This window comes from Rhinocladiella mackenziei (assembly GCF_000835555.1).
Source record: "Rhinocladiella mackenziei CBS 650.93 unplaced genomic scaffold supercont1.2, whole genome shotgun sequence".
NCBI lineage: Eukaryota > Fungi > Ascomycota > Eurotiomycetes > Chaetothyriales > Herpotrichiellaceae > Rhinocladiella > Rhinocladiella mackenziei.
Genome location: NW_013550603.1, coordinates 4,616,229 through 4,642,343, shown reverse-complemented (window position 1 = coordinate 4,642,343; position 26,115 = coordinate 4,616,229). Strand labels below are relative to the sequence as shown.

At 49.4% G+C, this 26,115-nt stretch overlaps 7 protein-coding genes across 7 annotated transcripts in view; 2 read left to right on the top strand and 5 right to left on the bottom strand.

The window, feature by feature from the left end:
• The window catches only part of Z518_03433 (uncharacterized protein), a gene marked incomplete at both ends in the record, with an annotated part of 4,299 nt that extends 3,498 nt beyond the window's left edge, over positions 1-801 (top strand). The window contains one exon of the mRNA XM_013420458.1: positions 7-801. Coding sequence (XP_013275912.1) covers positions 7-801 — 795 coding nt within the window. The remainder of the gene's footprint in view (positions 1-6) is intronic.
• Positions 802-3,848: 3,047 nt separating this feature from the next.
• On the bottom strand, positions 3,849-6,322 carry Z518_03432 (uncharacterized protein; the record flags this gene model as incomplete). Its single annotated transcript, XM_013420457.1, has 4 exons — positions 3,849-4,636; positions 4,686-5,793; positions 5,847-6,121; positions 6,175-6,322. The coding sequence occupies 4 exons, from the start codon at positions 6,320-6,322 to the stop codon at positions 3,849-3,851; spliced, it is 2,319 nt and encodes a 772-aa protein (XP_013275911.1).
• Positions 6,323-7,564: 1,242 nt separating this feature from the next.
• On the bottom strand, positions 7,565-9,663 carry Z518_03431 (uncharacterized protein; the record flags this gene model as incomplete). Its single annotated transcript, XM_013420456.1, has 4 exons — positions 7,565-7,948; positions 8,003-8,944; positions 9,007-9,320; positions 9,387-9,663. 4 exons carry the CDS (start codon positions 9,661-9,663, stop codon positions 7,565-7,567), a joined length of 1,917 nt encoding a protein of 638 aa, XP_013275910.1.
• Positions 9,664-11,629: 1,966 nt separating this feature from the next.
• Positions 11,630-14,482, bottom strand: Z518_03430 (uncharacterized protein; the record flags this gene model as incomplete). The annotated part of the gene is made up of 6 exons (XM_013420455.1): positions 11,630-12,115; positions 12,432-12,892; positions 12,964-13,418; positions 13,511-13,808; positions 13,863-14,378; positions 14,434-14,482. The coding sequence occupies 6 exons, from the start codon at positions 14,480-14,482 to the stop codon at positions 11,630-11,632; spliced, it is 2,265 nt and encodes a 754-aa protein (XP_013275909.1).
• Positions 14,483-17,223: 2,741 nt separating this feature from the next.
• On the bottom strand, positions 17,224-18,192 carry Z518_03429 (uncharacterized protein; the record flags this gene model as incomplete). Its single annotated transcript, XM_013420454.1, has 2 exons — positions 17,224-17,900; positions 18,018-18,192. 2 exons carry the CDS (start codon positions 18,190-18,192, stop codon positions 17,224-17,226), a joined length of 852 nt encoding a protein of 283 aa, XP_013275908.1.
• Positions 18,193-18,755: 563 nt separating this feature from the next.
• On the bottom strand, positions 18,756-19,959 carry Z518_03428 (uncharacterized protein; the record flags this gene model as incomplete). The annotated part of the gene is made up of 2 exons (XM_013420453.1): positions 18,756-19,837; positions 19,938-19,959. 2 exons carry the CDS (start codon positions 19,957-19,959, stop codon positions 18,756-18,758), a joined length of 1,104 nt encoding a protein of 367 aa, XP_013275907.1.
• A 2,806-nt stretch (positions 19,960-22,765) lies between these two features.
• On the top strand, positions 22,766-25,540 carry Z518_03427 (uncharacterized protein; the record flags this gene model as incomplete). The annotated part of the gene is made up of 2 exons (XM_013420452.1): positions 22,766-25,124; positions 25,182-25,540. 2 exons carry the CDS (start codon positions 22,766-22,768, stop codon positions 25,538-25,540), a joined length of 2,718 nt encoding a protein of 905 aa, XP_013275906.1.
• Positions 25,541-26,115: the final 575 nt, after the last annotated feature.

Below are 26,115 nucleotides of genomic sequence, written 5' to 3'. Positions count from 1 at the left end.
GTGCAGAAGCTGGAGGGGCACACGAGATGGGTGAACGCGGTGGCCTTCTCGGGCGACAGCTCGCTCCTGGCCTCTGCATCACGCGATGAGACGGTCAGGCTATGGAACCCGCTCACGGGCCAAGAGGTGCAGATGCTGGAGGGACACATTAGTTGGGTGAATGCGGTGGCCTTCTCGGGCGACGGCTCGCTCCTGGCCTCTGCATCACGCGATGAGACAGTCAGGCTATGGAATCCGCACACGGGCCAAGAGGTGCAGGAGCTGGAGGGGCACACAGATTCGGTGAATGCGGTGGCCTTCTCGGGCGACAGCTCGCTCCTGGCCTCTGCATCAGACGATAAGACGGTCAGGCTGTGGAACCCGCACACGGGCCAAGAGGTGCAGGAGCTGGGGGGGCACACAGATTCGGTAAATGCGGTTGCCTTCTCGGGCGACGGCTCGCTCCTGGCCTCTGCATCAGATGATGACACGGTCAGGCTGTGGAACCCGCGTACGGGTCAAGAGGTACAGAAATTCGAGGATGTATCCTCTATTACGGCCATCAAATTCACAGTCGACAACAAGACTTTATTCACTAATCGAGGAGCTCTATCCATCGATAATCGATTACTTCCTGGCCAGCCCATCAAATGTTCAACCAATGGAACTATCGTGATCAAAAATGAGTGGATTCGACGAGGTGAATATAATCTCCTCTGGCTTCCACAGGAGTATCGAAGTGGTTGTTCAGCGTTCGACGACAATACGATGGCCATTGGTCTCAATTCTGGTAAAGTCAGATTTATCCAGTTTGATAGTTGATCCTTTAAATTACCTTGATATCCAAGGGGTCTGGGGAAATGCATGATTATATATCCCTCGACCTAGATTCTAGAAGATTCTTTACCACGAAGAAAGGTTGATAAAGCTGTTGAACGTGGCCACAGCAGCATTGCAGCGTGCAGGCTCAGTGCAGCGAGCCAGTTGCATCGGTAGGTCTGCTCAGCATCTCCCAAATTGTGCACAGAAGATAAGATGGAGACATTGTTGCGCATCCCGATTGGGTTTGGCGCGTTCACGTGACTGCCTGCGACAGCCTCGAGTGCTGCGCTTGTAGATAGGTTTGGCTTAGCAACCAATTCAATCTCATTGACTCACGCCGTTGGTTCAAGAGACATTGCGTCTACTATAACAACGAGTCAATATATATCGTGCGATGTTTTCGATAATCTCAGCACCAGCCTGCGCCCAATGTGCGTGGCAACGAAAGCTTCCCCTGACCAGAGGGCGGATCAGCCGGCTAATTTAAGTGTAATTGCCTACGAGTTAATCTTGACTTCACGGCTCATTTGCGAATAAACGTTTCGAGTACCTGACGCGACCACTGCTTTTGAAGGCAGCCATCCATATCCTACAGTACCCGATACTCCACAGTTCGAAGGAGATTCGGTAAACGGGGTCAGCCTAGAAAGTTGTGGTGAAGTTTCCACGAAATGCTGGGGAATTTGCCGCTTTTAGGTCTCGTCCATGCTGACGGTATCAGGAATACCATGATAAAATTCGCTCGTTGATGATTCGTAGTTGGAGTATTCAAACTATTGCAGATTTGGGAAAGCGTGACCCACTTATATCCCTAGCTTATTGTGTGGATCACCCTTGCGACAAAATGCTGGAACAATGATGGGAAGCTCTCAAGAGACTACGCCCAGTTCATTTCACAATTGCATGAGCCTAAGTGCTCGTTTGGGGCTGACTCCGGGCAGATACATCCACAGATATATTGATACAAATAATGTACGTTGTCCGGGGGGCCTTCCTACTCGACATCGACATGGTCCATGGATTGGATCCGATCACTGGACCACCCCCAACGGATAAAATATTTTCCGAAACACTACCATCGGATTAATAATTTTCCGATACACTACTATCGGATCAAATATTTTCCGGGACCTTTGCCATCGGATCCAATTCGTGGGCCATTTACCCCCTGAGGAGACCTTCCACTCGACATAGTTCATGGATTGGATCCAGTGAAAACCCCCGTCGCCCATCGGATCCAGTCTGTGGACCACCCTGACATGATCCACGCATTGGATCTGATAAAATCCCCCGTCGCCCATCGGATCCAGTCTATGGACCACCTAAACAAGCTCGATTGATCACGACATGATCCATGGATTGGATCCGATGAAATACTGTTGGACAATAGCATTGAACAAAATGCTAGCCAATCATTTACAACAGACTAGGATATATTGCAACACTCGCTCAATAAAACTGTATCACCATCAACAGGCAGCAATGGTGACGTACGCTCGTTAGATATATAGATGGGCTCTCTCCTACACTCATGAGGAAGAGCCAGAGCACTCTTTCAATTTCACGAAGTTCAACAAATACTCACTCGCCATCGGATCCAATCTATGGACCACCCTGACAAGCTCCACTGATCATACTCGACATGGTTTACGGATCGAATCCCATGAAAATATCACCATGATCGGATCCAATCCATGGATAACAACAACAACACTAATATGTCCAGTCTTGACGCAAACATAGTAATTTGTACGGGAAACTACAAACCTTTGGATATCTGCAGCATCCATATAACCTCGCCGTCGCCTGTTTGGTATAGACAACCAGATTTCAACTTGAAGTTGGAATCCCTTTCAGGCAATAAACTCAGCCTTGCCGTTCAGCCTTGTGTGCCTCCTGCGATTCTGCTATAACTCCCCATGCCCTTGCCTCTTGGTATCGCTTCGAATGAGTCCTCTTCCTCTTCTCCCTACCCAATTTTGGCGGTGCGGTGGACGCAGACGGTTCAGACGCAGACGACGTTCCGCCTCTACCTTCGACTGGAAGACCTCGCCGGTGGCAGGTCGCAGTCTCCAGGCGGGAGGGGCATTATTGATGGCCCTTTCAAGAGGAGCCTTATACTGCTGATGACAGCCAGGGCGGGCTGTCCAGGCGGCGACGGCATAAACAAGAGCAGAAGAGGCCATATTGCTGGTTGAAAACACCACAGTTGCCGATACAAGCGTTGGCGATAGTGTTAAATACTGGCAGGGTTGGCAAGTATGAAAAGCAATTCGATCAGATAGTACGCCTTGCAGTTTCCCATACAAATTACTATGTGTGCGTCAAGACTGGGCTACGTCATTTGTATCAGTGTATCTGTGCCCGGGCCAATCAAGTAGGATGCTACAGGCTACACCATACTGCAGGATTGGTTCAACATTACAAGACCTGTACCGCCTTTGGCATCTCAGATGAGGACCAGTACAACGTGAAGAGAAAGGCTTCATGAGAGGCATTGGAGATGATGCGAAAGTGCTGGTTCCTGTCACGGAAGAGGTTTCGTCAATACAGCTAGAGGCAATTTCACCTAGAAATACTGCCAGTGCTTAGAGAGCAGCTGGTTTAAAGCCATACAATCCTTCTCCCATTCTTCTGAAGTACAGGCCCAAGACTTCTCCACCTGCAAGCTTCACGGATGAAGACGGAAGAAGGGTTAATATTCAGGTCCAGCCAGATATAGGTCAGAAGACTAATCAGGTTGTGGATCTGCTGAGGGTGTGTCCCACACCGCACCGGTCTAAGGTGGACTTCATTCGAGACACAGCACTGACAGCACTTGCAGACAGGAACAGCAGGTTATACAGGAGAAGGAAAGAGCTGACCCTCTCAGGGGGGTAAGATAGGCTTTGCAAAGGCAATCTGGAAGGAAGGCTATTACATGGGCATAGATCTATTTAGTTGAGATACCCTTATTAATCATAGGCTGAACCCACGTTGTTTCTGGAAAAGAGCCGGCCCGAGCTGGTGGGCAATAAATACAGTACGTTCGTCTTGAATACACCTTTTTACTGATCATCTGGATCCTTCCAGTTCGCATCGTCGGACTCGCCTTCCATCAAATCCATACCATCCGATAGGTCTTCCACCGCAGAATCCGTATCAATACTCTCTTCCGATTCTTCTAGGTCTTCCCCGGCATCGATCTTGTTCAACTGGTAGCTGCCACTTTGCTTCCCTTGGTCGCCGAGATACTTATCGAAAACCGCCATGCAGTCTTTAAACAAGCGCTCCTTCATTGGGTCATCATCATCATTCTCCTTCTTGGGATTCGTTGGCATCTTTCTCTTATGCCTCAATCTATTTTTGTCGTGAGTCCGCTCGTATAAGATGGTCTGAAGGTCCCATATGCAATCGATAAAGTCGTCATCTTCGCGATATAGTTCTTCAAAGTGATCAATTATCGACTTGTCGAAAGCCTCTGGATTCTCGAACCAATGCAATTTACCATCTGCAATATCTTCGGTAGAGGACTTATTTCCAACCACACGCTTCACTAGAGGCTTATTTTGGAAGGCGATATGATCGTCATAATTGAGTGATGCGATCCAAAGCATGACAGCAAAGAACGACTCCATATCATGTCCCAAGGTTCTTCGAGGAACTGGATCGTCTCGAAGAAGACTCGGCGCCATGAATGCAATAGTACCACTTCGAATATTTCTGCTGGATGCTCTCCCGTCGGCAGTAAAGCATAGATTCCAGTCAATGAGGGTACCACGCAGTGTCTTGTGGGTAAGGCCGCCAGTAAGTTGAGTCTCTTCCACCGGAACCATGATATTCTCAATCGAAATATCTAAGAATTCATTAGTACCATTTATCGTTCAGCACATTCGTAAACTTACCACCATGAAGAAAGCCATGCTCAGGACGTTTGTACGCCTCGTAATAAACAATCATAGCGTCGCGGATTGTTCGCATGAGTTCTTTCGGTTGAGCATTGCGCATCGCCTCTTTCAACGGCTGGCAATACGAGATGATAAGGCGGGCACGTCGTCGGCGCACGTCGGCGCATTTATTAAAAAGTTTTCTCTTCCCTTTGGCTTGCTGAAGATGTCCCTGCCCTGTCGTGCCTATAGGTGGGCGGGAGGAACTGGATTTTGAAGCGCGCCCAGATACGAAGCCGGATTCGACCACCATCATGGCTTGTTTGGTTATTGCCGCGAGTGCGTTTTCACAATTCGGAGGGAACTCGCTAGTCAACACCTCCATATTGTCGTCTGACGCCTCCACACTGTCACGACCTTCTGTAGTCGAACGGCACGATTCATGGAGCTGTGGAATGCCTCGTACGTTTGCCTCGATAAGGATGCTGATGACCTCTTCTTCCGGCGGCGGCGATGGGTGTTCAAGCTCCTCTTCCCAGGCATCCTTCATAACCCACTTATCGTTCGGAGAGTCTACAGGATGCACTCGCGTGACCCTAAGATGTCTCCCAAAAACGCAGGGACGATAGCGTAGTAAGCTATTAGGTGCTTCAGTCCACTTTATTCCCGCATACTCAATGAATATCGAGCCGTCTTTTTGATGGGCCGTAACATGGGGATCTCGTCCACGATGTTCAGGGTTCGCGATGAAATCCGCCAGAAAATCCGCGAGGAATTGAGTGTGTTGGGGTTTCTTCACAAAATCCAGCGGCTCAGAGTACCCGGCACAGCCATGATCAACGTAGGTAATCAAGGCGTACGACTTGAGGAAAAGAACCCCGTAGAGATAGTGGCGCAAGGGTTGATGATAGAATACGTTCCAGGCACTTCGCAACCACTGCAGGAATTTTTCAGGGGCCTTTTGCAGGGGGCTTTGCGTATGCTCAAAAACAAGTTCCACATGAGCCCAACCAGCACCCATTCCGAGATGGAAAAAGAAATCCGGTTGCGAAAGCGGCTCCTTGCTCTGTTTAGATTCAGGTAACGTCTTCGAGAAAGAGCTAGATAAGCTGAGGCCTTTAAGAACCTATTAACTAGATTAACAGAAGACCTCTAAAAACACTTCGAACAAAGTATAACATTTTTAGGGAGTGCTTGTTGCAATCGCTGAAAGAGCGAATTCTGTTCCCATTTACCGTCACCAATATCCTTGATGTCTTGGATGTTGAGCTGAGGTCGTTTGTCTTTGTGTTTGAAGCGGCTCAGAAAGGTCGAGCGGAATGTATCATAGGGGATGTTCTTCCTCGCGATTCCACGAGCTTCGGCCAAAATCCGGTGTTCTATTTCATCGACATAAACGATATCTTCTTCCTCAACCAATTGGACATGCGCTTGTGAGTAGGTGTCGGTTTGTACTGCGAAGAAGTGTCATCACCTTGTGAAGGGGTTTGAGATGGCGTGTGATCACGTTTGCGTTTCCGCGCTTTATTTGTCTGGTGAGTGGATGTGTTCCTCGGTCTTTTGGTGCCAACGCCGTAAGTGTTGTGGACCATATTGAGAGCTTTCTGTGCCGCCGGCCGGCGAGGACGCGATGGGGGTGCGGTAGGCGGATTCATCGCCACAGCGCGAGAGCGAACTTTACGGCGAACAAGTGTAAATAGCGTATCAAAGACTCCTTTTGATTGCAGACAAAATAACCACGTCGGGAACTGGACAGTAAGTGGACGAGGTTACAGGAACTTTTAAAAGTGAGAGTTCTCCCCCCGCGCGTCCTAATTGAATCGCGGTATCACGTGCTTCCAAAATCCACAAACATGTCAAGGCCATTGTCAGGAATGCGTCCCCAAATAGGCTCCTTTTTTTTGACGCCAGGGTGTAAAAGTCGCGACCGAAAAGGACTGATATCCCCATTGATTCTGATGAATCTGAAGATCTTCCTGCTGCCCGCAACGATCAAGATGCGGCCTCTTTCAATCCTGCTCGGCCTGTTGGCTATTGCCACTTCCGGCGTGTATAGTACGGCCTTGACATACAAACTAGGAGCTAACGAGAAAGCCTGCTTTTCACGAAGGGGTAATCGCGCGCCCGCCGCCATTGCGATGCCACGGCCGGTTATGCACTCTTCGTGACTCGGCGACGCCGCGATCCATCCTTCCTCATGCTTGGGAGCGTCCATTTCTCGGCCACGCCCATTCGCTCACCACGGTGCTGCAGCATTGCGAGGTACTATTGGGACGGTCGCAATGGAAGGCGAAGGAGCAGCCATTACAAATCATGTCTAGAGAGTAAAATGCCGGATGTTTCGCTCTTCCGGTGAGACTCGAGCGTCCAACCTCCCTATACCTTCGCCTTTCCTGCCATTCTACGTTGGAGACGGCACCTTTCCATGACAATGCCCTCGACCATCCTACACTTTCGATCTGTTAGGTATATTATACGAGACGAGGCTCGGCAGCCAAGTTTCCATCCTCGTCTATATCCCACAACAAGATATGACGTGACCCGACAACGATGACAAGGTGTGCCTGCAACTCAAGGCTTTCTTCTTTCACACGTCGCCGCACATCGGCGCTCCTGATATAATCCCTTAGCTGCGGGCCGTCCTTTTCCATAACCTGAGACTTAATCGTTCCGTGGTGGTGGTTGTCCCAAGGCGCGAATTCAAGCGTAAGGATTCTGTTGAGTTTGTACTGATGAAGCTCGTGTGCTTTAGCGATGCTGTCGCTAGCATTTATATTCAGGTAGTCGATTCGATAGAAATTCCATTCGGTAACTATCAGCCGTCCGGGAATCTGGACGAGAAGATCGATGCGACCGTTTGTTCCGTCTTGCTACACGAGACGTTAGATATTATCTAGCTAGTCGTGAGCAATGGGATTTACCTTTGTCACTTTGACCTCTGGCCGTGAAGCAAAACGGCTTCCTAGAAGGCAGAAATAGACACTATCTCGATGGTGTTCTTCACTCTTTTTGGTAAGATCTTCGGCGGTGATGTCCCGTTGCACCATCAACTCTCGATAACAACTCAACGTTGGTTCAAGTTCTCCGTACTTAACGAGGTACAGCAGTGCTTCTTCGAGAGAGTTGTGTAGATTATACTTTTTGAGAATCGCGAGAGCGATACGATCCGCCGCAACTCTATTCGGTATCTTAAGCTGCGTTGTCGGCTTTTTAGGGTGAAACGTAAGGCCGCCGAAATAGACGAGTAGTGAACGCCACGAGGAACCATCTCCAACCTCACTCTAGAAGAGATGTAAGTTAGTATAAAGAGGAACTGGGCTAAGATATTGACTTACTATGTCTCGAAGCGTAAGTTCGAATTCGAAATTGAAGTATTCGAGAGGCGTAAAGTTCCCTTTTTCGTCCCATTTCAGTGCGTTTTGCAAGTCTCTTATCACTGGCGCTGCGCCAACAGATAATCTAAGAAACTGTTCGGATACTTCGGAGTTTTCCGGGTCTCGAGTCTCTGGTGTGTCTCCGTCGATACGACACTGAAGATATGCTAAGCACGTCTCCGTGTTGTAAACAGTTTCGACCGTTTTATCTTTACAGAAATGATATCCGTTGAAAAATTTAGTCATTTCTGAAAGAAAACCGTTGTAGACTTCAGGATCTTCGTAGATTCCTTTTAGGGCGTCTTCCAAGTCCGAGTATGTCAAACCACAAAGCCCGGCCAGATTCTTATTGAATGACACATTTTTTGTCACATTGAACGCACTGCCCAGACTGGATAAGGAGAGCGGTGAGATCCCCGTGATGAAAATCCTTCGGATGTCCCCCTCTGCGCACAATGACTTCATCGTAGACCAGAAAGATTTGAGAGTACGTCCGACTTGTGTATCATCCCAATCGACCCCGGGTTCTCGGACGGTCTTGGGTGGTTTGATGTAGTTGTTGGGAAAAGCATCGTACTCATCAACGAGCACGTAGATCCTTTCAATACCGGCAAGTCGGTCGTCCTGCTCAATCGCATTTCGAACTACCATGGCACAATTCTCAAGACTGGAGTTGGGGTCTTCACTGTCAATAAGTTGACACAGATCAGTAAAGTTTCCGCCCAAGTATGCAGCATATTGGTCATAGAAGTCCTCGATGGCCCAGTTCAAGGACTTTACGAGTGCCTTATTCGCCTCCGTAAGGTCTGGGCTGGCGTTGATTATGGAAAAGTCGAATTTCAAGACGAAGTACTTTCCGGGGATCACTTTTCTTTCATCGATATCTTTTTGCACATCGAGACTCTAGAACGATTGAAAAAGAGGTAAGTTCTCACATTAAGGTAATTAAGGATACAGTTGCGTACCTTATACAGCCATCGATGTTCATCTGCATACTGAAGGCCGTGGAAATGATTCAGCATCCTTATTGTTAGTGTTTTGCCGAACCGACTTGGGCGGCAGAAAAGCATGAACTCGTCGAGTTCGTCCAACTTGGAGATGTAGCCGGTACGATCGAAGTAAGCCTGACCCTCTCTCTGCAGAAGATCGGGAAAATCCATCGCTCCAGATCGGAAGTACTCCAGTTCGCCGTTGATTATCAGGCCACCATTGTCGACTCGGGTTCTCTTTGGCGAAGGAGCCATCTCGGGTGCATGCTTTCTCTTTCTCGTCTCGAGGCCTGCGATGAGATGGAAGATGGATTAGTGTGAAGAGAACGGTAAAGAAGCGTGGTCAGTGGGCGTACTAGCGGTCTTCCCTTTCGCGACCTCGCTCGCCAGCATCGCGAGACTCTTGCTAATCCCAACTGGCAGCTCGCATTCATTTCTGAAGAACCTCATGTCGCCAGCATGATTCACAAGGATATTCTTGTTGATCTTTGCGGTTCTAAATTTCTCAAGATCTTCGCCTTCTAGCAGTCCTCGTCGCTCTTGTTCGATCCATTTGAGTAGGTCGTCTGCATCCCATTCGTTTATCTCGTCGATTGCGAGCTTGCTGTGACTGGCTTGCTTGGGGTCGTCCATGGCGGTTAATAGGACGGCGGGACGTAGGCGTATCAAGCAGAGTGAAACGCAGCAGCAGCAGGCTTAGGAAGGAGGTGTAGCAGTGGAGGCAGAGGGACAAAAGGTTTAACGACCAACAATAGAAGAAAAGCTTTTGTTAGGAATGGGCTTCCAGTTGAAGGGCGTGGCCCGAGCTTCGTTAGTCCAGGCAAGTGATTGGCGCGTTTAGTTGGCAAGTACACTGGCCGAAAATGGAGGTCGATTTGCAGTCGGGTCTTTTAAACGGGTAAAATTATCGAAAACCACGCTGAACCACGCCGCTCCACCCCTCGCAGCACAGCTTGGTATTCGAAGTCGATGAGGATTGATCGACTGTGGAGTCTAGAGAAGAGATGAGGGAATGCGTTGTTGTTCTATCTAACAAGACTTAAATAGAAAAGGGTGCAAGGTGCGATATTGCCAAGCCAACTTCTTCACGTGATAATGCCAAGCAGATATCGGCCGCGGCTATTCTGTACACCAGCTACAATACCCCCGCAGAATGCCACAAACACTGCATAAAAGACTCGTATTTTTACGATATCGTGTACAGAAATGCTCAGCTAGTAAGCAAACATGTTTTCAGCTTTCACATCACTCATATATGCTTGCGGAATGGTGGTAAAATAAGTGCCATTATGGAGTAGTGATACGCCCTTTTAAAAATGGTACGTCGTACCATTTAGCGAACGAAACGCAACTTTTTCCCACTTCTCTCTTTACCTTACAGCGACGTAGAAAAACTCGAATTTTTTGGTTGATCCAATTTTAAAGGCTACATAGCAGCTATGTTAAGAGTTTCAGTATTGTCAGACCACTCGTTGTTGAGATTTTGGCGATTCAATGTTGCGAAAAGAGTGCACAGAATAGCAAAAGGTGGTGTGCACCTCCCCGCCCCCAGGTGGTCCACAAATTGGATCCGATGAAATACCACGACCCATCGGATCCAATCCGTGAACATCGAGGCTCGTCCATTCACGCTCGGTTACGAACCATCTCGAGCGCGATCAGTAAGGGCTTGTCTGAGGTGGTCCACGAGATTTCATCGGATCCAATCCATGGATCATGTCGATATCGAGTAGAGTGCCTCCCCGGCCACATGGTCCACGAATTGGATCCGATGACGGTGCGGCAAGGGGAATGCCCACGTGCCCACGTGACTATGCCAAGCTATTTTATCACGTGATAACGATAAGCCATAGGCTTACGTGACTGGCCAGCGCTTCGCTCTTGGCGTCGTCACACAACGCCAAGCCACAACCAGGTAATTCCAAAATTTAAAAAAAGAAAAAACCAAAAAAAATTTAGGTTTATATTTTATTCCGCCAGAAACTGTTTCAAAATTGACACCAAATCGTGGTTGACCTATCAAGGACGTAACCGAGTGGTAAAACATTCGGCTTACAGTCGAACCGATAGAATTGAGGGGCCTTACTCGTGTTCGATCATAGGTAAGGTAAGAGGGTTGTCCGGCCTAGCTTTCTAGGTGCCCTAGATGGGTAAACGTAATGCTCCAGCCAGTGATTGTTGATGATGTCGTCTTGTTCACGTTGGGAGGTCACTGATTCAAACTCTTCTGCATTTGAACTTGTGTGGCTGAAGCTTTCACTGGCTGCGGCGCCCCATCTATAAGTTCGTTAGAGATGGACTATAGGAGGGGGCCTTTTATTTTCTTAATATTTTTATATTTGTCTATGTGTGGACTGTATGTGGACCGCGCCTGCCTTATATAATCATCACAAGTATTCAGACAGGAGGTAGTTTAGGCGTAGAGGAAACATCACTAAGGGTTAATACTCTTCTTAACGCGAGCAATATACCAACAACGTAGAAAGATTTATAGAAGACCTGCTTAATCTCAATGCGAATAGTACGATGGCGGGAAGGTGGTTGAATTTTGAGCCACTTGTCCTAATGCTTCACGTTAGGCCTTAAAGACTATTTTGGCCTAGATCCAGCGATTATCCAAAAGCCAGCCGAGAGAATGAGAAGTAGCCCAGCTTGAAGCGAAAGGCCCAAGAGTCTGTTCAAACATTGATATGGTCTGCTTGCACTCTCTCAATCGTCGGGGCTCCAGGGTCGGAAGGATCGGCATTTCAAGATCCTTTTCCCGGGAACCAACGTCTTCCGACACTACCTGAGTGATGTGTCGCTCCAGCGGAGCGTGCTCCTGGCCACGCTCGTCGTCCTTTGTCATTGAGCCCATTTTGATTGGTTTCTTCGGTACGTGGCGCACTCTTGTCGCCTGTTGGACGGTGAGGATAGCACTCGATTTCGTCAGGGCAGGCTTGGACATACTTCTGTCGCTCGTACGACCGGATGAATCTGAGTTCATACAACCCGAACCGCTCTGTTGGTTGAGATCAGACCGCTCAGCCCATGAGCCAACGTATGCCAGCTCTTGTTCGCGACTTTGCTGCGGAGGCGTGCAGTCCTGCGTCATGACTCGGTTGCGGGGCGACGGAGGATTTCACAAGCTTCAACTCGTCGACAGAGGGGAACGTGATGAAGTAGCTTCGAATTTGACGTCGAATGCTTTCGCGGAAGATCTCTTTATGGGTGAAAACTTGTACTTTTGAACGCATAGCGGCACAGGGTGACTCTATTGCCACAAAAACCGCCACGGTGTGCAAAAGTACAAAAATCTGCCATTGGTTCCGAAGGAGCATGCAATACAAAAGGCGCGGATAGTGAATCCCCTTTGATGCCCTGCTACGCCGTAGCACACTTCATTCCTGAACCTTAGTCACATTTTTCAAGAGATTTGCAATTGCAAAATGACCGTTCTCCTCCGCAAGTTTAATGGCGTATTTGAACCCCGTTCCACGGAACACATTGCCCACCGCCCCAGCATTCAGAAGGAACAGGCCCATGTCCAAACGGCCATGCTCAGCAGCACCCTCGATGGCATATCGGCCCTCAGAAAAAGAAGGCGCTGCATTGACATGAGCGCCTTTGTCGAGAAGTAATTTGGCTAGCATGATGTTGCCGGATACGGTAGCACCTTGTAGGGCAGTTATTCCGCCATGAATAGCCGGCTTCGCATTGACGTCTGCGCCTTTCTCAAGAAGGAATTGTACGAGCTCCATGTCTTCTGTGGACACGGCAGCTTGAAGCGCGGTCCGCCCAAATCGATACGCCGGGGCCTCGTTGATGTCGGCGCCATGGTCAAGGAGCATTCTCACCATTTTAAGGCGTCCGTACTGCGCTGCTAGCTGAGTTGGTGTTCTGGGTTCCCAAAGATAACCGTCTTCTTCTTCTTCGTCTAATTCCATGCTGCACCACATGTAGTTGGTGATTGCAATGCGGTGCGTCCATTCCTCATATAGGCTGGTGCGTTTATGTCCGCGCCATATGAGAGGAGGAACTCAACCATCTCCAAACATCCCTCCTCGGCAGCCGTTTGAAGAGGATTCATTTCTAGTCCAGGAGTATTGATATCTACTCCGGAATGCAGTAGAAAGGCGGCTGACGTTGTGTTGCCCAGACCTGCTGATTCGACCAAGGCTTCCATGCCTTGCTCCTCGAGGTTTACCCCGGAATTCACGAACGTTTGTAGGAGTTGAAAGTCGCCCTTCAGGATGACTCTCCTGAGAATACCAGGCACGTTAACTTCTGCTTTGAACCCTATCAGGACGTCGCAAACCTGGCGAGGTCGTTTTAAATTCAAAGCTGTCCAAGAGGTCTTCTGTCCAAGGTGTGGCAGTCTAGGCTGACTCCGTGTTGCAATAGTGTGACTGTGGCCGTGAGATGCTCCAGCCGAATTGATTCTTCCAGCGCCCGCTCGAATTGGTGCTTTGTAATTCGTCCTCGGTGATTATGTATGTACGCATGAAGGGAATGACTACTTTGGTTCGTTGCATCGACCAAGTCTCCGATAGTGGCGCCTACAGCAACGGACCCGATCTTTTCCTTTAGAAGACTGTAGATGTTCCGCCAATTTAACGAAGGCCACTCCAGAAGATCTATCCCTGCCACTTCGTATGAAGTGCTTGCATCATGTTCCAGGAGCAGGGCCACAATCTCTGTATTCTTTCTGGCGACCGCTATTCCAAGCGCGGTGTTTGCTTCGTTTTGCATACACAACGGTATTGACGTTGGCGCCAAGGTCGAGTAGAAATCTGACGCTGCGAACCATTCCGCGTTTTGCCGCGTCGTAAAGAAGAGTTACGTTATCTGACCAGCTGTCCACGGATACTCCGTTCTCGACAAGCGTTTGAGCCAGCTCGAAGTGGTTCCCTCTAACAAGGTGATGGAGCAATTTGACCCTATTTGTTCCTCTGTAGCAGCCTGGGTTGTTGGTGTATTGATCTGGAGCAATCGTTCCAGGGAGTCCGTGTATTTCTGATCAATCACCCATGTCAGAAAGGCGTCCGTCCGAATATCCCCTAGAGTATTGTTGGACACAAAGTACGCTGCCAGTCCGAAGAGAAACCAGAGGCTGGAATGGCTTGTCGAGCGTGGATTGAGGAGTTGGCCAACTTTTTCGGACAGTTCCCCTTCATATCTTTCGGGCACGAGCCGTTGGAGTTTGCTTGTCACCTGGGGGACATTTTCTAGAAGCTGGACTTCCAATTTTGAGCCGAGCAAATTCGATAGAATACCTCGCCTGGCCTCAGTCGGAAGGCAATTAGAACTGCTTGATGGGATCGATGGGACTCCGTCTAGCGCAGGAGATGCCTGCAAGAACATGTATTCTAAGCGTACGGTTAGTGTCGGGGAACAGGCTGAAGAATCGTGGGGTAATCATACCTGGTTGCTCGAGCACGGACTGAAGCCGAAACCACGGCAAATTGGTCATGAGTTGAAAACCAGGACGAGTGTCGAAAATCTCAAGGTTGACAAATTGAGAAAATGGAGACAGCCTCTGTTCTGCAAGTTGCCGTCCTGGAGTGCTACTAACGCTGAAGATAGGGGTTCGTTCCGTTATCATCCCTGAAGAGAGAGGATTTGCCGTCGCCCAGTTGAAGTCGCCATCAATGTCCAACACACGTGATAGATTAAGATGGGCTAATAAGATTGTTAGCTCGTCATCCAGGTACGCATCGATATATCCTACAAAGGTTGTCCTGAATCTCAGGCTCCGTTTCCATAGCAACATCGAGCTCAACTAGCCCGTTCCTGCGCGACCGCCACCTCGACGGAAGCTTGCTCAGTTGATGATTCCCGGACAGATGCTTGAGGAGCACAAGAGTCTACGTGGCTGCCTACGAGGTCGTCTAGACGATTGAAATTCGGTCCTGAAGCAATTGCAGTCATTGGTGGTGGAGTCCGGACGGATATCCTTTGGGGAGACGGATTTGGCACCTCTACGATCAAATTAGCAGACTGCGTGGGAATTCCGTGTTGGTGTACTCACGATGTAAGGGCATTGCGGTATATACTTTGTTTTGGTGGCGGGCTACTTCGCGAACAACACGGTCGGGCGGCAGCGGTCTGCCATAAAGGCAGGGCTCAGACTCCTTGCCAACTGCGGCTCGACGCTGCATCTCCTGATCAAACCAAATCCACTCCTTGGCTTTCACGTTCTTAAGATTTGGAAACCTGTATTTGTACTGCCTCTCGCTGTCATGTTCGTGTGTCAGCCTCATGACGCAGTGTCTCAATATGTAGAATGGGGTGACATACGTCGCTTGGAAATTGTGCTTTTCCTTCATATGCGCCATAACCTGATTCAGAGTTTTGTTCTGGATGATGAAGAGATCAAGTATTTCGCCCTCATATTTGGCCCAGTCCAGAATTGCCTAGTCGTTTGAGCACATGAGTTGTGCAGCTACGTGAATCTGGATAATATTGGGTGATAAGGCTGTCAATATAAAGTCAATAAGCTGGCAAATGGTCATTATGTATCCGGGGGCTATGCCTTCTTTACTTTGCGTGGCTGATAGACTTGGCGTCCTTTTGTCGGGTGGGTGAGTGTTCTTTTGGCTGATTGATTTGGCGCCATGGATTAAGCAGAATCGCCAACTCGATTAGCGCATTTCGGCCTTGGCGCCTTCGAGGCACTTACCGCCTACATTCCAGACACTCTCCCGCCTATGCTTTAGGTACTCTTCCGCGTATCTTTTGTGTTCTTAATATGTCCCTAAATAATTAGGCTACGCAGCGGGTAAAGTTAACCCGACCTGAGCACCCGACTATTTTCGGGTTTAGGCTGGGTTGAGTTAGACACATTCCCTGCAACGTGCACGGGCAAAAAGAGACCCAGAGTTACCTTCCTCCCAGATGCAGCGAAAGCGGGTGCCAAATTCATTCAAGGCATGACAGCTGAGCAAATCGTACTCCAGAATCACAGGCCAAAGCTCGATGGAGCACTGAATAGTCCGTTTCTTCTGACTAGAAGGGCTTTCACAGCACACAAATTGGAAGAAACTTGTTCCTGCAACCCGTTAGGTTGTCTGTGCAAGATATCAGCTAGGAGAGATCATGGACGAACTCCTGAGTGACACTCTTCACTAGTCATCAACTCCTCCACGCAATAAGATTGAAATTCATCATCATTCCGTCCCCGAGTTTTGTGCCAAAGGTATGATTCGATTACTAAGCGTTCTGTCGCCGACTAACACGGTCTTAGCAGTGGAAAAAGCCGCGGTTGGATGGCCGACGCCAAAATGGACTCCTGATCGTTCTGACAGCGTTGAATTAGCTCGGTAATTGAATCTTGAAGCTGCAAGAATTCGCGCCAATTACCCCTCGGTGATAGCATATCGATGCCAGTCTTCTCGTGAAACGACGTCGTTGAAGTGTCCGTTGGATGCATGAGATGCGACGGTAACTCCAAAGAAAGATTTCCTCCGGCAGAGTCGCCCCCGATTATATAACCCAGGGCATTACGAGCTTGTCGAATCTACGAGGGATAATTATTCTGGGGTGTGACACCATGTTCCAGCACTGCAACTGTAACATGGACATCGTCCTTAGGTCCACATACCATATTAAGACACCAGCCAAGATGACCTTTTGAGATGGACCTGCCACCCAATGAAGTTTCGTAACACCGTCAACTAGTGATGAAGTCTTGCGCATGAGCTTGACCGTCGAGTTTCAGGCTGGATGTGGCACCTTTGCCTTTATCCATTCGGATTACGTACGTTGAATACCAGGAGAGATGCTGACGATTAGTAGCGCGAGGCATGTTGTCGAACACGGAGCTGCCATACACGGACTCCACAACTGAGAACACGCTCTTAGAGAGTTTCCATAGACAACGGCATTCCTAACGGTTGCTCTGCACGACAACGAGGCTTCCGAAACGTCTATAAAGAGATCCTCGGGAGTGCAACAAGACAATAGAAGACAGAGCATTAAATACATCTCAAGTTGCCGCCGTCGATTGACATCCTCCGTGGCCTAATACCATCTATGCTGGTGGGTATTGTACAGTTCAAAGCGACCACTGCCGCGAACAGGTACGGCTACAGCACTTGTGCAGCCAAAAATTGGAGTATACATTAAACCATCGTTTATCCAACATAAAAACACCCACAGCAACATCCACGATCGCTATCGCATGGTCCGCAAAGTCTCATCGAAGTACTTGCGCTACCTTATTGGCGACTCATTTCCCACAAGCACATGCCCATCCTCACCACTGCCGCCTGGCCTCAGCCGCAATTTGTCCGGGAACCAACCAAAGAAAATCACCTGAACAGTCCACATGAGCACAGCATCGAAGACGTACATTGGCCACTCATGTGATAGCAAATACGCATCCGTGCCCATCATATACTCAATGATCCGGAAGACCGATCTGACGATGATCAACACACTGCAGGCGTAGAGCATCTTCAATCCTTGTCTCCACGGGACATCCAGCCTCAACTCGGGCTCTTTAGCGACATATCTCCGCATCCTCATGTGGAATACTAACGCCGCGACGACGAAGAATCCAAACACGATCAACTGGATAAACAAGCCAACGATGACGATATATTCCCCCAATTCTTGATTCTTCTCGTCTACCGTCAACCCGGCACCGTTCGCCTGCACGGATAGCGAGAGGATATCGCCGGAGACGAATAGCTTGGTCATCCTCGTGGGGCGGACGATGGAGAAGCGCTCGCCGTGCACGCTGCGAACGAGACGTGCGAGCACCATGTAGATGGACGCAGCGTAGAAGGCGGGCGCGAGGAGGATGAAACTGCTTTGGATTGCGTAGGGCGCGATTTGATCGGTGTGGTAGTGAGAAAATACGCGGGTGCCATAGCCGATGATTTGAACTTGGAGGGAAAAAAAAGAAGGGTTAGCAAGAATAAATGCCGGTTTCTAGGTAAATCAAATCCTTCGGCCGGTTCGCTGGTAAGGGCTGAGCAGAGAAATGTGGGAATACAACATACACAATCCACCAACAGCAAAGGCGATGCAGAACCAGGACCGCGTCCTAACCGTGCGCCAGCAGTGAGCGCTGGTAACACCTGTGAATAACAGGACGAATATAATTGCGGCCGGCATTGAAGGAAGGTATTTCCAGAGGTAGACGTCTTTTCCATCGAGAGGCTTGAGTTGGGCCATGATTGTCTTATGTGTTCATGTGCCGGGAGAGAATGGTGGTGAACCAGGACTTTGAGACTCAAACAGACGATCCACGTTGATTTGTTGAGAGGAAAACCGTCTCGCTGAGAGTCAGTTTACTCGGACTTAGAGAAAGACCTGGTACGTAGTTAGCGGCGGCTTCAGTTGAGATAAAAGTAGAGAGTATATGTATGTGTGACTGCTTACCGCAGGACTGATGTTGGAAACAACCTCAATTAACAGATCCACAGCTGGTCCTTGGTCAACGTCCCACAGCCTTGTCGCTAGGAATTTAGTGTACGTGTATGCGCCAGTTTTGGTATTAGTGTACACGTATATGAACCAGCGCTGTGACCTCCTGCTTCATGCCCCAAGAAACTTATTAGGCAGCAACATTCTGTTCTGCGAGATTGGAAGAAGGATGGTGGTTATCTCCACGTACTTACGATCCACAGGTCCTGATGTTTTGATCTATTGTTCCATGTCAAAGTTCCACGACAATTTATCAAACAAAAAAGCCTTTTGGACACAGAAAGTGGCAAGTGATGTGCAAGCCCTGGCTCTCAAGCAGTCAAGCCCTCTTCTTGGAGAGCTGCTTTTGGAAACTTCAACCATTCCTGCCAGTCAGAGCCCAGGCTTCCACAAATGGACTCAATTAGGAACTGGCCACCCTCGCCGATCAGCCACAAATTCCGGCCACGATGCAATAGCACAGCATAGTGGGCGAGGATGACAAGGGCTTCCGCTTGTCGTTGGCGGAGCAAATCTACGTAGTCGGGTGAGACAAGTATCGGCCATGCAAATATCACAGGTATTCGAGTTTTGTTTCCCGAAGCTGCGCGTTGCGCATCGAACACCTGCTGAAGATGCAGTACTGACTCGCGATATGCCTTTCGCGAGGACGGGGTTCCATCTGCAACATTGACCAGATCCCGGAGTGTATCACATTCCGATCCACTCGCATCCGTCGGCTCCGTCAGGACTCGGGACAATTTAAGACGAGGTCCCAGCTCCGTCTCACGTAGGAGATGCCAGCTTTGGTCGATGACGGCCAACACACCACGATAAACGCTTAGACAATATGTGAATCTATCGATGAACCCTTCAAGGCTGTCTCTTTGATAATGCAATGTGTCGCACAGCAGATGGACGCCAATCAAGGACGAGAACAGAAACATGTGAACGCAATTGGCCGGAGTCACTTCCAGGACCGGTTTGCTTTCGTTGAAGAGTGATAGAGCACGGTTTTGTAGGCCTGTGGCATATTCGCGGTAAAAGCGACGAGAATCCGTAGTCCTGGTGCTTAGCTGTAAGGCTGACATTGCAAGGATTTGATGCATTAGATATGGTGTCGTAAGAGCGTGTTTTGTGTAGAGGGCCGTGGGTATGATGTCTGGTTGCCCTGACTCTTCAAAAGATAGAAATTCTTTGCTGAAAAGATTGTTGAAGAGCTCGAGATGAGTCATGTTTACGCTGTACGGGTTAAATGACTCCGGGTTGCTCGTGGTATGTTCAGGCCATGGCGTTGGGGCCGGTATTGAAGCAGTGGTCGAGACGGTGCTTGACGCTGCTCCATGTGAATGGCCATGGGAGAAAGCTGGTACGATGTAAAGCGAGCTTCTGTCGAAAAATGAACACCGCATCTCTGCCGCGCCACAGTTAATGCATATTGGGTGGTTTTCGTCGCACTTCAGGAGCTACTCAGTCCGGAGGTACAAGGGTTGATATGATGGGAGCGGACGTACCCTTATGTGCCGTCTTTTGCATTCGAGGCACCCATTTCTGGACTTCTTGTGAGGCCGACGAGACATCGGTCAGTATAGCACATATATGCTATCCACTACAATTATTCAGCTCTTGAGTATGACCTAAGGGTTCTGGAAAGAAAAGAAAGAGTAAGAACAGCCATGTTCACCTTGGCGATGCCGCCACGCGTGAAAGGAGCAAATCACCATTGATGTAAATGTGTCAGCCTCCTCACTGATTTCATCTGGAGTTCTTTTGCTCCAACGTCGGTGCCAAGACCGTGGTCGGCGAAAACTTTCCCCGCACCCCGACGCAACTCGAACCAAAAGTTACGAACAAGTTCAATTAGTTTCTCCGGTGATAGGGAGACCAAGTCGATCGTAGTCGGATTGCACCTTCAGACCCACATGGGTCTTGGCCGCTCCCAAGAAAAGAAAGCACGACACTGACCTGAAAGAATCCTCGAAAAAGAAGAAAAAGCAGCGAAACGTAGACGGTCGAGCCTGAGGCAGCGGGACCTCATTCATCGTCTGTAGATGGGTTGAAAAAGAAGAAAGAGAAGTCGAAAAAGAAAGGAATTGGGGCGCGACAGGACATTCCTGGAAGGTTGGAGCCTGAAGATGTCGAACTTCTGATGTGGTGGAAGGAACGCAGGAAGGTACACCAGAAGCTGCCACTCCGGGGTGCACCGATTTTTTGGGCTGGAGGGGGATTACTGTAAATTGTAGGTCCCGGTTTTCATGAACTTTGAGAGACATATCCAGGCTCGTCGCAGAGCTGGCGAGTGCTTTTGGACACCAATGTGGGAACAGCAAAATTGATTGAAAGGCCTACAGGTGCGACCCATCACGACCGACATTGTCCTGTACTCTCAACTTTGCTTGTCTTGGTACCGGAGTCTCAAGCATCAGTTTTGGGAGCCTCATTAAAGCGATGGAACAATGAGACAAACATCAAGTGCTTTGAAAGAAACGCTCAGCTTTGCGGCATATGGTACATCAACCAATATCCCGATAAACACTCCGACATGGAGTCTTGCCGGAAGAAATTGGTCGGTAGAGAAGGACTCGGATATGCAAGTACCCGGAGTGTAACACGGATGCTTGTTGCTTGAGCATAAACGAGATTAGTGATAGACCCGTGGGCATTTGTGGGTAATCCTATTATAGGTGCTGAGGTGGACTTCTAAATTTTGAGAGCTTCGCGGCTACACTCTTCTCCGAGTCAGCGAGCACTTCATTAGATCTTTCGTGCAACTAGGTTAGTATGGTAACCATGATTTCCGAAAGATGAGTCCGTGGATGTAAAAGTCCACCAAGGCGACGTGACCAGCTCGTTGACCTGCTCCACACTCCACAAAGTCGTCGTCAACGGCTCTTGGAAGTGCCGGGACCAAGCGGCATGCTGACAACCGCGTCCAGCATCACGCATCCATACCCTACACAGCGATGCTTCTCGACTTCCAATAGGCTCAGGCGTCTCGGATGTTCGGATGGCTATATATGGAGACCCAAGTCTTGTGCCAAGTTGCAAGCAGTTCCAATGCAATTCCAACATCGACTGGGTAACGGGAAAGATTGTAAATACTGAGCTATAAGCAACAGGATTTGGATGAAGGCCAAGGAAAACATATCCAGAATGCACATACTTCGAGCCTTTTTGGCTAGGAAATATCCAAGCCTACTTCGATCTCTGGGAGCAATATCCATGAACTGGATAGCCAGGGCCAGCATGATGTTCAGTGAGCAATGGAAAATGACACTGATCGGTCCGTACGATTTGGACCCAAGTTGGGAACCGACAACGTCAGCGTGTTGTCATCACACCTCGACGTCCACAGAAGTTCGTAAGCTCGCCATGAAGGTTCGTTTGTGGATGAAGGGATACAGTTGGTGCACCTTTTCCCAGTAAGTGCCCATTATCTTGTCTATGGTGTGCCGAGGAAGTAACGAAAACGTTTCCGGTTGTGTGTTTACTTAGAGATTGCCAGAGACAGACCATGGTAAAGTGTTTTCGCAAATATGACGCGGAGTCGTGACTGTTGAAAGTGTCACCGACATTCCAATGGTTCGATACACCTGTCCTATGAATGGCACGGCGGAAGAGCCGCCATAGTAACTGTTGCTGTCTTTGCCTCCTGCTGGTTTATCGCCGACGGTTGTACCCATGGCATCCATAGAGCTGGCACCCTCTATGTAATCATCTCCGGACTGAGGAGCCTCCTGGACTTTTGAGCCCCGGATCGTGTTCGTGAATTGCTTGAGACATCGTGCGCAACGCTATACGTTTCATTCCAACTCGAAGCCGAATAACTCTGCTTGGGTATTGAAATGCTAGCGGTTCGTCGAATTAGACCGAGTTAAGCACCGGCGACTCCTCCCACGATCTTGGTCTTGTTCATCGCAGTTGTTAACACCAAGCCCTTGAGCCGCAGGAGCAATATAGGTCTTGTGGGAGCAATGTGTGCTATTAGAGGTAGCTTCCTGACCCAGGGGATTTGCAATGTTTGGTATCGACCTCTGAACTAGAGTACAATTCGTGTAGGTAGAAGGTAAACACTGGAGTGACGTTGCGCAGAGAATTCGGTGGGGACGGGCTCGTTTCGCCCGCTTTGTTATGTAACGACCAAGCCTGGAATTTTTGCCGGCCGAGCTCACAACCATCAAACCACACTACTCTTCATCGCTTCTTAGCATTATTATTATGGACCTGAATACGCCGTCTCTTCCATCGACCGTTGCACTTCTTGTTTGAATTTGTTTCCACCATGAGTCAGTCTCACGATTCGGGCGAAGGGTCCTCCCGCGAACTGCACGACCCTGACGAAATGACCTCTCCTACCCCGATCCACCCTCCATCGTATCGACCCCAGTACATGACAGTCGGCACCGGCGGACAGTCATCGCATGCTGCCGCTCTTATGGAACAGTTGGAACATGATTCGGGTTATGGGAGTATGCCGGGGGATGTGCAACAAAATGGTGGCGAGATGCTTGCATGGGAGGATGAATTGTTACGAGATAGGCCTACGCCGGCGCATACTCCTCAAATCCATGGAAGACCCGCGACAATGTCCGAAAACGAAAAGCGTGCTCTTGCAAGCCACGTCCACCAGCTGTATTACAACCAAAACCGAGTCGCCCTGGCAAAAGCTATCGGTCAAACCGTGGAACTCCTGAAACAACTTCAAGAGATGAATGCACAATGGCCGGCGCATTACCCGTCGGTGCAGAGATCGGAGAACGAACAACAGCCAGGCCGGCCCAGCCTCGCCCAAGCGCAGTCCACAAGAGATCACGCAGAGCTCTCACGGGAAATCTTCCTCAAGAAGGCTGGGCAACATCGACCGGGGGCCCCAAGAAGAGCAGGATCATCAGTCGGAGAAGACACTACAGGAGAGTCGAGCTCACAGGCACAACAGAGGAGGACACCGGAGCCCCGATTGATCACGCCACAAATTGCACGAGAGTTTTCCATTCTTAAGCTCGATCTCAAAGTCGGTGCATTGTCACAGGCCGAACTCGTTCACTCGCTAGAAAAGAAGTCGATTGCATCGCTGCTGGACGGAAAGATCAGCCAAAGCGTACGGCATTTGCTGGCCCTTCGAGACCGCATAGAGGACACATCCAGTAAAGTTCTGGTCACTGGTGATCTGAACGCGGGAAAGTCAACCTTTTGCAACGCTCTGCTACGACGAAAGATTCTCCCGGAAGATCAGCAGCCTTGCACCAGCATTTTCTGTGAAGTATTGGACGCAAAAGAGAATGGCGGTCTTGAGGAGGTCCATGCAGTTCACAAAGATTCCATATACGATCGAAACGATGAAAGCACCTATGATGCCTACTCACTACAAGAGTTGGAGAAGATCGTCGTCGACAATGGCCGATACATGCAATGCAAGGTCTACATCAAGGATGTCAGAACCATCGACCAGTCATTACTGAATAACGGGGTGGTTGACATTGCGTTGATTGATGCGCCTGGATTGAACTCCGACTCTGTCAAGACCACAGCAGTGTTTGCCCGGCAAGAGGAAATCGATGTTGTCGTGTTTGTCGTTTCGGCGGCCAACCATTTTACACTATCCGCGAAGGAATTCATCTGGCAGGCCGCACATGAGAAAGCGTATATCTTCATGGTCGTCAACGGATTTGACAACATCCGAGATAAGGAAAGATGTCAGAAATTGATTCTTGAGCAACTCGCCAAACTCAGCCCACAAACGTTTAAAGAGGCGCAAGAGTTGGTACATTTCGTGTCGAGCAATGCCATACCCATGATACCATCGATACCGCCCAATGGAAGAGGAGGTGGACCCGGCCCTTCCAACCCTCCGGATGACGACGGTGACGATGAGCCCGGAAAAGGAAAGGGGAAGGACAAGGAGAAAATCCGAGATTTCGAAGTTCTTGAGGGTGCTCTCCGGAGATTCGTGCTAGAGAAGAGGGCGCGTTCGAAACTGGCACCGGCAAAGACCTACCTCATGAATTGTTTAGGCGATATGAATGTCCTCGCGACGGTGAATCGCGATGTGGCACAATCCGAACTTGACCGAGTCTCGAAAGAACTGTCCGAACTTGAACCCGAGTTCGAAGAGAAACAGAAGCAGCGCGTTGCCGTCTCAGATCAGATTGAAAAGGATATCGACTCGACATCTACAGACGTCTACGACCATACACGATCAACTTTGACCAGTACTATTGCCAATGTCGGCAAAGCCAACCTCGGTATCGAGTACCCCGGCCTCTTTTCAGCATTCCAATACGCGGAAGATCTTCGAATAGCAATGTTGAACCAGATCTCAGCAGCCGTTACCAGCTGTGAAGCCTACGGTCGAACCAGAACCATCCAGGGTGTAAGCATGATTAAATCTCTTGGTCTGCTGCACGTGGGTGATGGCTATGAGAATCTTAATTTCCAAGCGGACAAGATGTTCTCCCGGCGAAGGGACGCATTGGTCCGATCTGTTGACACGGATGTCGAGGTCTGGGACTTCGTCGACGTCACCGGCCTATGGGAGCGACAAGAAAAGACGGTGGGCACCGGTCTAGCGCTGACTGTCGTGGGAACAATGGGTTCTAGGGCCGTGGGTGGTGCAGGCTGGGTTGACGGCGCTTTCGGGGCGGCGAAGATTCTGGGAAGTCGAAATTTGAGAAGGTTGATTGTGCCGGGTGTCGTTGCCGCAGGTAGGCTCCTGTCGCCCCTTGTCAATATGACAGTACACATGCTCACCCCGTCAACAGCAATCCTCACCGTCGCCTACATTCTCTCGACCATCCCCCAAACACTGCCTCCGCGCCTTGCGACGAAACTGTCCGCCACTCTAGCACAAATGGACTACACACACAGCAATGCCAGCCGCATCGCCGCCGAAGTCCGACGTGTTCTCCGCTTCCCAGCTCAACGGTTGACCGAGGACCTAGCCCATGGTGTGGAAGAACTGAAGCAAAAGAAAGAGGACGTCTCTAAAGTCAAGCGCGAGAGCGAAGTAGCCAGAAAGTACTTCAGCAATTTGGTGCGAGATGCGTCTGAAACAAGAAGGCGAGTCTCAGCGATTGACCTTGAAGGGCCGCCTGGGTCGGCGGCTGCTTATGCCAGTTGAAGCGGAGTGTTGAATAATGGACCATATGGTTCTGATATCGTATGAAGTTAGAAAAGGGGGTGGAATACTTGACTCGAACGGACACGAAAACTGCAGCTGAAAATTAAGGGTTTGTGGGCGATGGAGCGCTTTTGATCCGTCTACTCCTGCTTTTACTTCAACCCTGCTTCTCCACTTGCTCTCAGCTATGAAGGAAACCCAGCGTGGTTTTCCTCTCATTCTTTCTCAAAACTATTCCCCTTGTGCGAAATTACTAGCGAAAAACCATTCTTGGCCTTCCATGTAACTAGGAATACAATACTTCTCAGAGTACCGTGGTGTGGGTATCGAGACTACTTTTTTGAAGAGAAAGGAATGCATCTCGTACCGTGGACAGAATTCATTTTTGAACCTCGCCAAATAATGAGGAGCTGCTAAAACCAATGCTGAGTAGATTGGTGGAATGCCGGCAGCAGGGAAGATGAGGAAAGGATATCTGACCTCCAGATGTCTTATCGACAACACATCCTGATAGCGAGCACGTGACAATTGATTCTGGGTCTCATCACATCAGACATGACGACGACAGGAAGATC